General features: G+C 34.5%; 3 protein-coding genes across 3 annotated transcripts in view; 2 read left to right on the forward strand and 1 right to left on the reverse strand.

The window, feature by feature from the left end:
- Positions 1 to 543, reverse strand: part of LOC119634036 (E3 ubiquitin-protein ligase Hakai) — a 1413-nt gene extending 870 nt beyond the window's left edge. Inside the window, 2 exon segments of the mRNA XM_038027944.1 lie at positions 1 to 55; positions 115 to 543. The exon segment at positions 1 to 55 is cut by the window's left edge and continues 4 nt beyond it. Coding sequence (XP_037883872.1) covers positions 1 to 55; positions 115 to 493 — 434 coding nt within the window. The 5' untranslated portion in view covers positions 494 to 543.
- Positions 544 to 2656: 2113 nt separating this feature from the next.
- Positions 2657 to 6445, forward strand: LOC119633495 (eukaryotic translation elongation factor 2). Its single transcript, XM_038027080.1, has 6 exons — positions 2657 to 2766; positions 3126 to 3239; positions 3299 to 3399; positions 3466 to 3993; positions 4355 to 5051; positions 5152 to 6445. The coding sequence occupies exons 1-6, from the start codon at positions 2764 to 2766 to the stop codon at positions 6241 to 6243; spliced, it is 2535 nt and encodes an 844-aa protein (XP_037883008.1). The 5' UTR covers positions 2657 to 2763; the 3' UTR covers positions 6244 to 6445.
- A 4391-nt stretch (positions 6446 to 10836) lies between these two features.
- LOC119632831 (tubulin glycylase 3B) lies at positions 10837 to 13867 on the forward strand. The gene is made up of 3 exons (XM_038025953.1): positions 10837 to 12820; positions 12896 to 13668; positions 13754 to 13867. The coding sequence occupies exons 1-3, from the start codon at positions 10837 to 10839 to the stop codon at positions 13865 to 13867; spliced, it is 2871 nt and encodes a 956-aa protein (XP_037881881.1).
- Positions 13868 to 13913: the final 46 nt, after the last annotated feature.

Raw genomic sequence — 13913 nt, forward strand, 5'->3', positions numbered from 1 at the left:
GATATAGTAGTGAATGTTGGAGCTTCCAGTTGTGATATGTCAGCTTCCATATCAACTGTAAAATCCAAAGTTTAATAAATTTTATGAATACAGTTAAAGATTTCAATTCGTTACTTGTTTGAGGCAAAATATTCGTTGTAGTGGGCGTCGATGTCGATGCACTAATTTGTCCAACTACGGAATTACTACAGATTGCTTCTTTGCCAGCTACGCTGCTTTGATCTCCTTCACACTCTTTCGCCAAATCTACCATAATCACGTCCTCATTGGTGTCAAGGTTGAGATTACCACTGCCTGCCGAAACATCACCGTCTTCTAATATCACTACAGAATTTCCATCAAATGTTTGATCAACAGAAACTTCTTCACTGCATGAAACTACTACAGCATCTTTTTTCCCGCGGCCGCGACCTCTACCACGTCCTCTGCCACGAGCTCTAGCACCCCGTCCGCGGCCACGCCCTCTCTTACTACTAACATCGTCTGACTCCATTTTACCACTTTTGTTTTTAATTTTATTTTTTGTCTAATTTCAATGCACTTTTCACTTTTTGCAAATTTCTCTAATTCTTCAACGAGAAATTATTTCTCTATAACATGCTTCTTCTTCTTAAACAAACGACGCTACCATATTTAAAATTTTTAGCACACAAAAATTTAGTATATTTTTATTTGTCTATTTTTTGTTTTACTTTAAAATTCATATGCAATTTAAAAAATAGACGAATAAACTATAAATTCAAAACAATCAAGGAACAAATTAAGAATTTACAACAGCAATTACACACTGTACTAGTGGCAACTACACCATAGTTCGTTTTTTTCTATAATCCTGACTATTAATACTGTAGATGGTAAGTGTTGTTAGCAGTAATATTGTAGATGGTATTTTGATCATAATTTATGCAAAAATTGTTGAGTTTTATTTTGGAAACAGTGTAAAAGAAAAAAACGCTAAATATTTCAGAGAGAAATCAAAGCAAAGCATTTTGCAAGTGTGTTTGACAAATTTAAAAATTACTAAAAAAAAATAGCAATAATTATTAATAAAAAAGTAAAATTATAAAAATAAAATTGTATAAATATTCTTTAGGTAGTTAACATTTATAAATTAGTTGTATAACAGACGAACTGGAAAAAATATAAGGAAATTGTAAGAAATTAACATTAAGTACATTTTATTCATGCATATATTTTTTTATTTATATATATATATATTTGGGTTACAAATAAAATAAAAAATTTTCAAACTGAATATTTTTTAATTGTCAAGTTTTTCTTTCTTTTTCATATATATTTTTTATTACATGACATGTCTGGTCATCGTAACTGCAAGTGTTGCGCGGACATTTTGAACGCTTACAAACGTCGTCATAGTAAAAAGCCAAGTTGCTCAATTTTGGTTTTCCAGTCAAAGAGTGGTTAAAGTGTGATTAGTATTTATATTAATAATATTAGTAAAACAAATTCTTTATGTATATATAAATAAAAATAGGATATTACATTAGTGTTTTGAGTTGTTGCGTTTATAAATTATCACTAATTATCGGTTAGTATAATCAAATAGTAATAATAGCAACAATAAAATAACGCGAAATAAATAAAATAACGATTCAGTCAATTAATTCTTTAACTTAGTAGCTTTTTTTTATATTTTATTTTCTTCAGATTTCTATAGTTCTCACCGTGGTCGTTGTGGCTGACGGGGAGCCTGAGGTATTTACAGATCTGGCTGACGTAGCTGATGTATTTGTTGTGGCTGATGCTCCTGCTGTGTGTTCAATACGCTAAGGGTAATATTGTTCTGCACGTTCGACTGCCCTGCATACTAAAAGAAAAAATTATAAAAATACGTATATTCATTAAATGTAAATTAAATTAAATAAATATAAATAAATTAACTAAAAATAAAATTATATATAAAAACAAATATATATCCAAAAACTTACTCTCCGCCGGACGTTGTTCAATCATCGTATGTCGTTCCATGTGGCTAGAAGTATCGTTCAGAATATATCAAGAAAATTGATCTCTCTTTATGTGGATTAAACAGGAAAAAGCGCAGCTCAAGCTACGAAAATGAGCATGCGCTATACATTCTCTTGTACGCCATTGTACTGTTAGAATATAAGAATATAACACTAATAAAAATGTTATAAAATATTATTATTATTATTATTTTAATTTTAGACTAATGAATTGAATTCTTAGACTAAAAAAAGAGACATTGAGCACTAAATTATAAAATAATTAGAAAAATTTCAAAAGAAAAAGAACAAAGGTTTTAATTTTTACTCTTTTCCGAAATAAATAACAAACATTATTTTTCACTTTGAATGGTTCGAATGCGCGTATTAACATATAATGAAAGAAAACTGCTTAAATATATGTTTAAGAATCAGGTGTTTCAGTTGTATAATTACAGTTCTAAAGTTTAGAGTTGCATAGACGTATTTGAATTCTCTATGAAATAATAATAGAAATTGGCTTAAACATATGCTTAACAATCAGGTGATTCAGTTCTGTCAGTTTGTAACTGCAGATTTGTTTTATGCTTTTTCTTCTTTTGCTATTCAACAAATCAATAACCAAAGGTTTTATTACCATCCCTGTATTTGCATGTTTTAAATTAAAAAAAAAGTTATAACAATAAACGCCACATTACAACTGTCAATTTGACAACTAGCTCTTTTCCTTTTGGGTGCCATTGAAGGCGTGTAGTGTTTTATAAAGTTGACCAGAAAATATCGCTAATCATCCAAAATGGTAGGTGGAATTTAAGAATAATTTTTAAAAATGTTAAAAATATATAAACAGGATTTATGAAAAATATAAGTATTTTTGTGTTATTGTGGAAATTGTTATTGAGAAGGGAAGATGAAATTTGCTTGAAAATTCATAAGAAAATTTCACAACTGACAAGTAATAATGTCAAGGAGACTTACAACAAATAATGACGTGTGCATTTTGATTTTAGAGACTAACTCTTTAAGAAAATGGGTCATTGATTATCAGTTATAGTATATATGTATAAATGCACGTAGATAGAAAAAGCGAGAAAATTATGGTTTTCCAATTTTCAAAAGCCATCTAACATGGAGTTTCTTTTCGTTTGATATGCGTAGGTTAACTTCACCGTTGATGAAATCCGTGGATTGATGGACAAAAAGCGGAATATCCGCAACATGTCTGTCATTGCTCATGTCGATCATGGAAAATCGACTTTGACCGATTCTTTGGTAAGTTTAAGGAGTACAAACTTTGGGAATTTACACTAAACTAATATATGGTTTTTAAGGTTTCCAAGGCTGGTATTATAGCCGGAGCCAAAGCGGGTGAAACACGTTTTACTGACACTCGCAAGGATGAACAGGAACGTTGCATTACAATTAAGTCTACGTAAGTAATATTGCCTTGTGTAACATACATACATACATATATTCACTTTTAAAATATCGTTTACAGCGCAATTTCCATGTATTTCGAAGTCGAAGACAAAGATTTGGTATTCATTACTAATGCCGACCAACGCGAAAAAGACTGCAAAGGTTTCTTAATCAATTTGATTGATTCACCTGGTCACGTTGATTTTTCTTCGGAAGTAACAGCTGCTTTGCGTGTAACCGACGGTGCTTTGGTTGTGGTCGATTGTGTCTCTGGTGTATGTGTTCAAACAGAAACTGTGTTGCGTCAAGCCATTGCTGAACGTATTAAGCCCATATTGTTTATGAATAAGATGGACCGTGCCTTGTTAGAATTGCAGCTGGATGCCGAAGAATTGTATCAAACTTTCCAACGTATTGTAGAAAATGTTAACGTTATTATTGCCACATACAATGACGACGGCGGTCCAATGGGTGAAGTGCGTGTTGATCCTTCGAAGGGGTCAGTTGGGTTTGGTTCCGGTCTACATGGCTGGGCTTTTACTCTTAAACAATTTGCGGAAATGTATGCTGAGAAATTTAAGATTGACGTTGTTAAATTAATGAATCGGTGAGTATTCTTATATCATGATCATAAGGAAAAGCTTTTAGCACAATTTGTGTTGTTCTCAGAGCGTCAAGGCTCATTGTGTCTTGAGCTTGCTGCGCTTCATGATAGAACAATAAGTGCATATAAAAGCAGATGAAGACTGAATGCGATTTTTTTGTCGCATTCTTTGTTATCGTTTTTGCAACGCTGAGCAGTGACCTCTTTCTTAATGTCGAATCTACTTATGCTGAGAATTCAATAACACATTTATATTTAAGCGGAGAATAGAAAATAATATGAAAATTTTAAATAGATAAAATTGATCTATAATATCTATTTATTTTATTTTTTTAATGTCTATATCATAATTAATTTCTTAAAGTTTGTGGGGCGAAAATTTCTTCAATGCCAAGACCAAAAAGTGGCAAAAACAAAAAGAAGCGGATAATAAACGTTCGTTCTGCATGTATATTTTGGATCCGATTTATAAGGTATTCGACGCAATCATGAATTACAAAAAAGAAGAAATACCAACTTTATTAGAGAAAATTGGTGTAGCCTTAAAACATGAAGACAAAGACAAAGATGGTAAAGCTTTGTTAAAAGTTGTTATGCGAACTTGGTTGCCTGCGGGCGAAGCTTTGCTTCAGATGATTGCTATACATTTGCCGTCTCCTGTAGTTGCTCAAAAATACCGTATGGAAATGTTATACGAGGGACCGCTTGATGATGAGGCGGCCGTTGCAGTGAAAAACTGTGATCCTGAAGGTCCGCTGATGATGTACATTTCCAAAATGGTACCCACATCAGATAAGGGTCGTTTCTATGCCTTTGGGCGTGTGTTCTCTGGTAAAGTGGCGACTGGGCAGAAATGTCGCATTATGGGCCCCAATTATGTACCCGGCAAAAAAGAGGATTTGTATGAAAAGGCCATCCAACGTACAATTTTGATGATGGGTCGTTATGTTGAAGCTATCGAAGATGTACCTTCTGGAAATATATGCGGTCTCGTCGGTGTTGACCAGTTTCTGGTTAAGACTGGCACTATTACTACGTTCAAAGATGCTCATAATATGAAGGTGAGTTTATAAGCATAGAAATTTAAAAATAATCCTCGTCAATGAGTATTCATAAGGGAGCAAGGGTAAATGAGTTTCTTCGTTAATTCTTTTGCCGTAGGTTATGAAATTTTCTGTGTCACCTGTGGTGCGTGTTGCAGTGGAACCTAAAAACCCAGCTGATTTGCCTAAATTGGTTGAGGGTTTAAAACGTTTAGCTAAATCTGATCCAATGGTTCAATGTATTATTGAGGAATCTGGTGAACACATTATTGCAGGCGCCGGTGAATTACATCTGGAAATTTGCTTAAAAGATTTGGAAGAAGATCATGCTTGCATTCCCCTTAAGAAATCAGATCCCGTTGTATCATATCGTGAAACCGTATTCGAAGAGTCCAACCAACAGTGCCTGTCTAAGTCGCCCAACAAGCACAATCGTTTAGTCATGAAAGCTATGCCAATGCCCGATGGTTTGCCTGAGGACATTGATAATGGCGATGTAAGTTCCAAGGATGATTTTAAAGCACGCGCTCGCTATTTGGCGGAGAAATACGATTATGATGTGACCGAAGCCCGTAAGATCTGGTGTTTTGGCCCCGACGGTACTGGGCCAAATTTTATCTTAGATTGCACAAAGTCAGTGCAGTATTTAAATGAAATTAAGGACTCTGTTGTAGCTGGCTTTCAGTGGGCTACAAAAGAGGGTATAATGGCTGAGGAGAATATGCGCGGTGTTCGTTTCAATATTTACGATGTAACTTTGCATGCTGATGCCATCCATCGTGGAGGCGGTCAAATCATTCCAACCACTCGCCGTTGTCTCTACGCTTCGGCTATAACCGCCTCGCCACGTCTTATGGAACCTGTATACTTGTGCGAAATTCAGTGTCCCGAAGTTGCTGTCGGTGGTATCTATGGTGTATTAAATAGACGCCGTGGCCATGTCTTTGAAGAATCCCAAGTAGTGGGTACACCTATGTTTGTAGTGAAAGCATATTTGCCTGTTAATGAATCCTTCGGTTTCACCGCTGATTTACGTTCTAATACCGGTGGTCAAGCCTTCCCACAATGTGTGTTCGATCATTGGCAAGTATTGCCCGGCGATCCCTGTGAACCCAATAGCAAACCATATCAAATTGTCCAGGATACACGTAAACGTAAAGGTCTTAAGGAGGGTCTGCCCGATCTCTCCCAATATCTCGATAAATTGTAAATCTTAACCGTCTATATCACCCATATGTGGCCACAATAATAAAAGTCCCCACTAACTATAAAGATGATACTGTAACTTCTGCAAACTTTAGTTGACGTGGTGGCAACCGAGTAAGATGCATTATTTACCACAAGCTTAATAACAACTACATTATGATGCGAATTTTAAGATGATAAAAATATAGCAAAGAGATCTTAATAATGTAATAGATATGATCATACACAATAAATGTTTATAAACACGATAATTGATGATAATTACAACAATAAATATGGAAACGAAAAAAAATAGAGTTATAATGGTTTTCTTAAAATAACGGCTTTTAGATAGACGTGAAGATGAGTATGATGGATGGCCATTGCATTGCATAAAAGTTCTCAATAATCTCAGTAATCGAAATGTCTTGCTATGTAAAACGAAAGAAGCCTCCTATTGTGCTACTAAATAAAATTTTTATGTCAACGATAATCAGTTGACTAATGATACGTCAATGCGCATTTTATTGGTGACGTCAATGATTATATGATTATATCCACCGCCAAAGCATGAAATACATATTCACTTTGCCGAGGTGTTTGTAACACCCAGGCGGAAATTTCAGAGTTCCCATAAAGTATATATAGTCTTGATTACTATCAAATCCTAAATCGATTTAAGCGTGTCCGTCTATCCGTCTGTGTAAAGTCTATTGTAAGCATTCTCCTAGCTAAAAAAATTAGGCTATCGGCTTAAGATTTGACATATACATTGGAAATTCTTACACGCAGGCTACTATTGAAAATGGATCAATCGGTATTATAAAAAGTGTGTGTGTCGCAATTCCTTCTGGAAAATGCATAAATCCGCCCAAACTTGATATACCCTTGTACCATAAGTGGCATAAAGTGATATTTTAGAACAAGTTCATAAAACATACATAACGGTAACGAAAATTTTACAATCCTTCTAATTATTTAAAGACACCTTTAATTATGGTCAAGATCTATAAAGATTGGCTTAGTCCATCTCTGTTCAACATACCAAAAAAAAAAAAAAAAGATCTACAAAGATCTTTTCAACTGTTGCTAAGAACAGTAATTTCGACGAGTTACACTAGGTCCGGAAAGACTTATGCCTGAAGAGTAAAATTTAAATACGTCGAGTGCTGTAATAGCCTACTAGTACGAAGTAGCAGAGCCAACTGAATGACAAGATGATCCAACATTGTGTTTAAAATTCAAGTTAGGTGATTATTATAGCTGCTGTGTTTCTCCTATCACCTGTTGTGTTCTTTAACAGTAACAACGCCATTTGATTGCTTGTTTTTTTTGTTCTAATTATTTTCGTGGGCAAAGATTCCATTTAAAGTGTCTTGATATGACGTCGTATTCTCTTCAAAGTTTTTAAAGCATGAGCAGATATGATTGTTTGGTTTTAAGTGAATATGCTCTATGGTATACATATCAGTGTGTATGTGCGAAAGGACTCCTACAGTAGATAGTTAGAGTATATGGAGGATAAACAAATATGAAAAATTTAGTTTTCACTTTTATATTCATTTGTTTGCGAGAGCTCTGATTTATATTGCTTTGATCGTTTAGTTAGTAAGAAGAGCTCTAAGGAGTAATTACGTAAGTGAAAGTTAGATATCATTTTCGTTTTCAGTTGTTTTTGGTAAACATTTTCAGACGTGATTGCTCCTCCAAATTGTATATTCACCAACTGCTTTAATAAATTTCAATGAAAATATGCTATGAAGAAATATGAAAGTTTTTCAGAATACTTTAGACTATTACAAAATATTCTAAAGAATATTCTAGAATATAATAAGCCGTTTGTAAAAAATTTCAGAAATATGTTAAATATATGTGAACTTAGTAAATATATATACAATAAGTAAAATAGATAGAGATAAATTATTTCTTCACATTTCTTGATATGAATATTTTTCTTTCATCCGCCTAAGTGGCCGAAGGTGAAGAATCTCGACTGGCAACTCAATGGTCGTGGGTTCAAATCTCAACTGGGGTAGAGTTTTTAATAAAGCCGAAAGCCTTAGATGCTAGCGCTTTAAGACTTTAGTCTTAGAATTTATTCTCTGGCTAAACTTATAATAATAATAATAATAATAATAATAATAATAATAACAATATTTTCTTTCAATTGTAGAATTCTGCAGTGTTTAGTGTTAAGTGGCTGTTAATAAATAGCGTTGCTACTGTTCTTGATAACAGAAAAACGAAAGTCCGTAATAAGCTTTCTAGTTTGGATTTTGAAAATAATGTTCGACCATCTTGTAATTTAACTGCCGCTGGAAGTAGCAGGCCTCGATTTACAGTTTCCTCGATTTACAGTTTCCAATATGAAAATGGGTAACGGAATATGAAATCAACAAGAAATTTCTGGGAAGGGAAATATTGAATTACTAGTTAAAGTATTGTGGAAATCAAATATTTATTCATTTGAATAAATAGTGATGCATATTAAGTGTTTCCAAGAATTACACAATAAAGAGATGGGAAATACCAGGATATACGTAGTGGTTGGATTCGATGGTTCTGACCTTCCTCTACATAAATTAACAGTTTTCCATTTAATATTGTTGACTTACGTTGACGTACGCCGACGCTTGAAAAAGTCGCATCAAAAGGACAATTCTAAGGAAAGATTTTCTACTTTCAAGGCCAAGTAAATTAATCAGAAGTAATCCAACCAATGTTCATATGGAGGTTATTTTATTGAGGGATTTTAAATATTATCACTTGTTCTGATTTTTGGGTCATTCCAACCCAAAATTGTTCATTGTGGCCTCGATATTCCATATGTTAAAAATCTTAATTAATGTTCCTTTCAATGCTGTCAGGGTGAATAATCACATAAGTTGTCCTCCTAAGTGAATCCAATAAGATGAGAAAATTGAAGGGCTTTCAGATACTGAAGATTCCATTTAACAGTTAAGGTATTTTTGTTCCTTAAATTAATGGCTCTTGTTAGTTCATATACTTGCTTTCTTGTTTATGTAACCATCATATTTACGTTGTTCTATTGCTCTCGTTGCGACACAATAACATTTATGAGTTTCCTCATCTTGCCTTAACATTTGCCAATTGTCATTTGGGTATTTTGGGAATTATATTAGGTTATGTAAAAAGTTTTTGCGGTTTTTTTTCGCGGGATGATATTAATGCCTATATATCGGACAACACTCATTTGAGTGAAGATGATATTTTAAATTACATTTTTTGTGAAGAAAGTTATCTGATTGTTTGTTAGTGTAAAAAGTTATATTGATTGATGAAATATTTAAAGAAATATGCTATGTGATGCTTTTTTATTATAAAAAGGCTAAAACATGCCGGAAAATTGGTGAAGCGTACGGTGAGAATTCTGTAAGTGAACGGAATGGCCCAATAAGAAAGAAAATTGGTTTTTAACCTCGATAGCTATAAATTATAACTGATAAAGCCATAAAAATGTGCCCCTATAATCTGTTGGTAGTCCTGCGGCGCACGTAAATGCAAAAATTGGAAGAAAACGGCCACGCCTCACACCTCAATATTATAGATTACAGCAATCAAAAAGAAACTTCAGTGAACTTATAAAGTCTATATATTATCGATCAGTATCAAAGTCGGTTCTAAACATATTTGTCAATTCATCTATTACCCCGTCTGTAAATTGAAGCGTAAATCTTCACCTCCTCCCAAAAGTGAAAATATTTTTCTTCATATTTGGCGAGAACAATGGAAATTGTTGCACGCAGGTTGATATTGAAAATGGGGAAAAAACCGGTAAATGCCAGTCGTCCGTAGCGTAAAATAAATTAACAATGTTCCGGCTTTCTGAGTTTTATTTGCCCAGTAAACATAAACCAGAAAAGCTATACGATAAAAGTGTCCACAAATATTCCACAAAAATGGGAAAATTCGATCAAGTATATGCAATATTATAAAATATAGTATTTAGTTGTTTGAGATGCGGGTGGTGAGTATAAAAAATTCGGCAATAGCCGAATATAGTCTTTTTACTTGCTTGGGGTTGCTTTAGTTTTTAATCTACACTGAGAAGCTGGCAGTTAGTGTTTATTTTTCCCTTCTTTACAGATCGAAAACAATTTCATTTTTTCATCTTAGTCCTTACGGCTTAGAGAAATTCTACAAAAAAAATCGATCGAATGAATAACCTCTATATGTACATAAAAATGCGGCAATTCAGATTATTCTGCCAAATTTACTTATATCATTTCCAGAAGTAAATGGTTTTATTATAAGCTATGTTCTTCTACGATAATCACATCTCACAAAATGTCTTGAGTTTGCCGCTTAAAGATAGAGCAATAGTTGCTTACAAAACCAGACTTGAAGTTTTCTACTTTAATCTTATTTGTTTATTCGTTTTTAAATTTCACTTTACTCCACTGTCTGGGGGGCATTTGTTTGACTTTTCTTTATTATGTATGTATATTGTTCTGCTTTCAAAAATACTTCATACAGGAACGTCTCGAACGGCTTTCAATTTTTAAGGGTCGAATTTTCGAAATTTAAGTAAAATTTCATTTAAAGGACAAAATTAAAAAATATTTTGGCTTCTGTTTCAAAATTTTAAGTTAATATAATGGAAAAATCCGCAAAGTCAGTTACCAACAACAAATCCGGACAATATCCACTCATAAAGATACGATCTCTAATCAAGAACTTAGATTTGGAATTGTTAAAGTTGTGTCACCAAACGTCCCCTAACGATGGTAACAAATACATTCTGCCACGAAAGAAAGGTGGTGAAAATAAAGCACCTTCTGAAACGCCAACCAAATGTCTTTGTGAAAGTTTAAGTAAAACGTGCAGTCTTGGCAATATAGGTACTTGGAATGAGGATGCCAAACGATCGCCACGTCAGAATCGAGTTGTGCGTTCTAATGCAAGCCTTAAAAACTCTTCGAGTGATAAGAGCGCGATAAACTGTTCGCAAAGCCGTAGCAATGAAGGTGCTAGTCAAAGTAATCCAAGTGTTAATAATTCGTCAAGCCAAAATAAAAATTCCAGTCCCAGACCTATTGATGAAAATCCGCATATTAGTAGTAAATCTCAAATTCGTAGCGAAAATCCTAATCTACTTCCTGGTCGTAATCAGAATCTTGAACGGGAAGTTATACCAATTCAAAGTAAAGCCCAAATCCTAACTCGAAGTTCGAATAAAGGTTCATCCCAAAATCAGGCTAACGAACAATCTCCGATTGGGAAACTAAATGTTGCTCAGTATTTGGAATCCAAACAGCAGCGACAATTTACTGATAATTTAAGTGTCGTAAGCATCCCGAGTCAATATCGAAAACCAATTATTAGTCAGAGCGAAGTTGTAGCTAAAGTTGCACCGCAAATTTTAAATGAAAGCATCAAACCCGTGTTGCCTGTGATGATAAAACAAAAAAGTAATTTCACCAAATCTAGCGGTCTCGGCACAATTTCGTCAACTCTTAAACTTGGAGATCCTCTTAGACGCAGTAATATATGGAATCGTGTACATTTGGTCAAAGTTAAGATATCGAAACAAGATGTCCTTAAAGAGGGAGAAGGGCATGTAATTACGAGTCCCAATAATATGATCTCACAACTTGTAGACGCTAATAGCGTACAAAATAAGACCCTATCCAGCGTTTATCGCGCCAGGGTAATCGATGCATTTCGTAATCGTCGAATTTTTACTATTTTTGGTAATTACGGTACAATACGTAGAGCACTAATTAAGAGAGGCTGGTTGGAGAAATTAGCACCTAACCGATATCCACGGTTACAGATGCTTAGCGAAGATGCTTTGTTAATGCATGCTAAGCGCGGCAATGAATATGAAACAGTCGCCATTAGTAAGATAATAAATCATTTTCCTGCATTTTTCATTTGGCAACCTAAAGGACATCGTGACCTCTATGTTGATGTGCGACCATATCGCAATCGCATACGTAGAAGTCACGGAATGGATTTTTCCACGAAGGTTGGTTTAATCGGTTGTAGCGAACAACTGCAATGGCACCGCCAAGACGGCGTTTCCAATATGTTATATCCGCGTTTCTTTCGTTTGGGCGGCAACCATGAAGAGCAAGCAGCCTTCGTTGAGGAATTTCGCATGTCTCAATGTCGTGCTCTTTTGCGTTTTCTTTGTAGAAATGTCGATAACGAGGAAATTATTGATTATGAAAATGGCACCATCTCGCCCGTAATTATTCCATTCGCCGCGGAACGCGCCAAAAGGCAACTTGAAGAAATTGAGAATAAGATATCGTTAGATGTCGAACCGGTTTCCGTACCAGAATACGATTGGGCCGAATTTCTGCAGAGCTCGGGTCGTTTATTGAATCGTCGTGGCAAGCTTAAATGCACTTACCGCGAACTAAATGAATATGTGAAGAAAATCAAACCGATTATTACCAGATTGGATGAGAAACGGCCTGATTATAAGTTTGACGGATGTCGAAATATGTGGATTCTTAAGCCCGGTTATCAATGCCGTGGCCTTAATATTGTCATACGTAATAATATGGATGAAATTCTTAATTGGGCCACCAATCATATGAGTCGTCGTTACATTGTACAAAAGTATATCGGTAAGCATAGCGGAAAAGTTTAGTTTTACATATATATATATATATATATATATATATTATCCTTTACCCTTTTAGAGCAACCACTTTTGATTTATCGTACAAAATTCGATATACGACAGTATATGTTGCTTTATATACGAGAGTCGACCGTACAGATATGGCTATATAAGGATTGCTATTTGCGTTTCAGTTCCCAAGAATATACGATAGACGATTTGCGCGAAGTTATCCATTTAACCAATAATTCAGTACAGAAGAAATATAAAAATAAGACTACACGCGATCCCCGCCTACCGAGAAGCAATATGTGGTCCTTAGAACAATTTAAGGCCTATATTGATCAGAAAAGTTTGCCTGATAATATTTGGGAGAATCAAGTATATGCTGGCTTCAAGCAAAATCTAATTGCTGTAGTTTTGGCCAGCTTAGATGAAACGAATTTGTGCGAGAATTGTTTCGAACTGTATGGCTGCGATTTTATGTTGGATGAACAATACAATCCTATATTAATTGAAATTAATTCCACGCCGGATTTATCGCCTTCTACAGAGGTAACTGCACGTATTTGCCCGATGGTAATGATAGATGTCATAAAGGTGGTTATAGACTTGCCACGTAATAATCGCGCCTCAACAGGATTTTTTGAAAAGATTTATGAAATTAATTATAAATTTCGACAAGATCCCAATCAGAGAGAAGCTCTGGATATAAAAGGTAAATCGATGGAATTATGTAAAAGATCTCCCACGAGCATGCGTCAAAGATTCTATAAGAAGAACGTAAAGAAATCCGAAAATAACGATATAGCAAAACGAAAATCACAGATGCGCATGAAGGTCCATCAGAAGGTAATTGAAGGGCAATTAATTGATGAATTGATGAAAACGCTCACAATAATTGTACAATTGTTTTTTTTTTTTTTTTATATTTTAGGCAAGTCCGTCCTTCTCGCCCCGATCTTCTTCTGTGAAAAGAAGTCAGGTACCTAAAGTTTTACAAGCTGCCACAAGGGAGGCGTTAGCGATTCGCTACACTATGCCAAAATGATTAAAACATAACGGGAATGAATGCGTACTTTAAATTTTCATATTGA

This window comes from Glossina fuscipes, unplaced genomic scaffold (assembly GCF_014805625.2).
Source record: "Glossina fuscipes isolate IAEA_lab_2018 unplaced genomic scaffold, Yale_Gfus_2 2, whole genome shotgun sequence".
In the NCBI taxonomy this organism is placed as follows: domain Eukaryota; kingdom Metazoa; phylum Arthropoda; class Insecta; order Diptera; family Glossinidae; genus Glossina; species Glossina fuscipes.

Excerpts from the sequence above, each read along its gene's own strand:
- LOC119633495 (XM_038027080.1), top strand. Across the intron at positions 3,400-3,465 it reads TGCATTACAATTAAGTCTAC|CGCAATTTCCATGTATTTCG; the intron begins GTAAGTAATATT and ends TATCGTTTACAG. Across the intron at positions 5,052-5,151 it reads AAGATGCTCATAATATGAAG|GTTATGAAATTTTCTGTGTC; the intron begins GTGAGTTTATAA and ends CTTTTGCCGTAG.
- LOC119632831 (XM_038025953.1), top strand. The coding sequence starts at position 10,837 with ATGGAAAAATCCGCAAAGTCAGTTACCAACAACAAATCCGGACAATAT. Across the intron at positions 12,821-12,895 it reads CATTGTACAAAAGTATATCG|AGCAACCACTTTTGATTTAT; the intron begins GTAAGCATAGCG and ends TTACCCTTTTAG. Across the intron at positions 13,669-13,753 it reads GCATGAAGGTCCATCAGAAG|GCAAGTCCGTCCTTCTCGCC; the intron begins GTAATTGAAGGG and ends TTTATATTTTAG.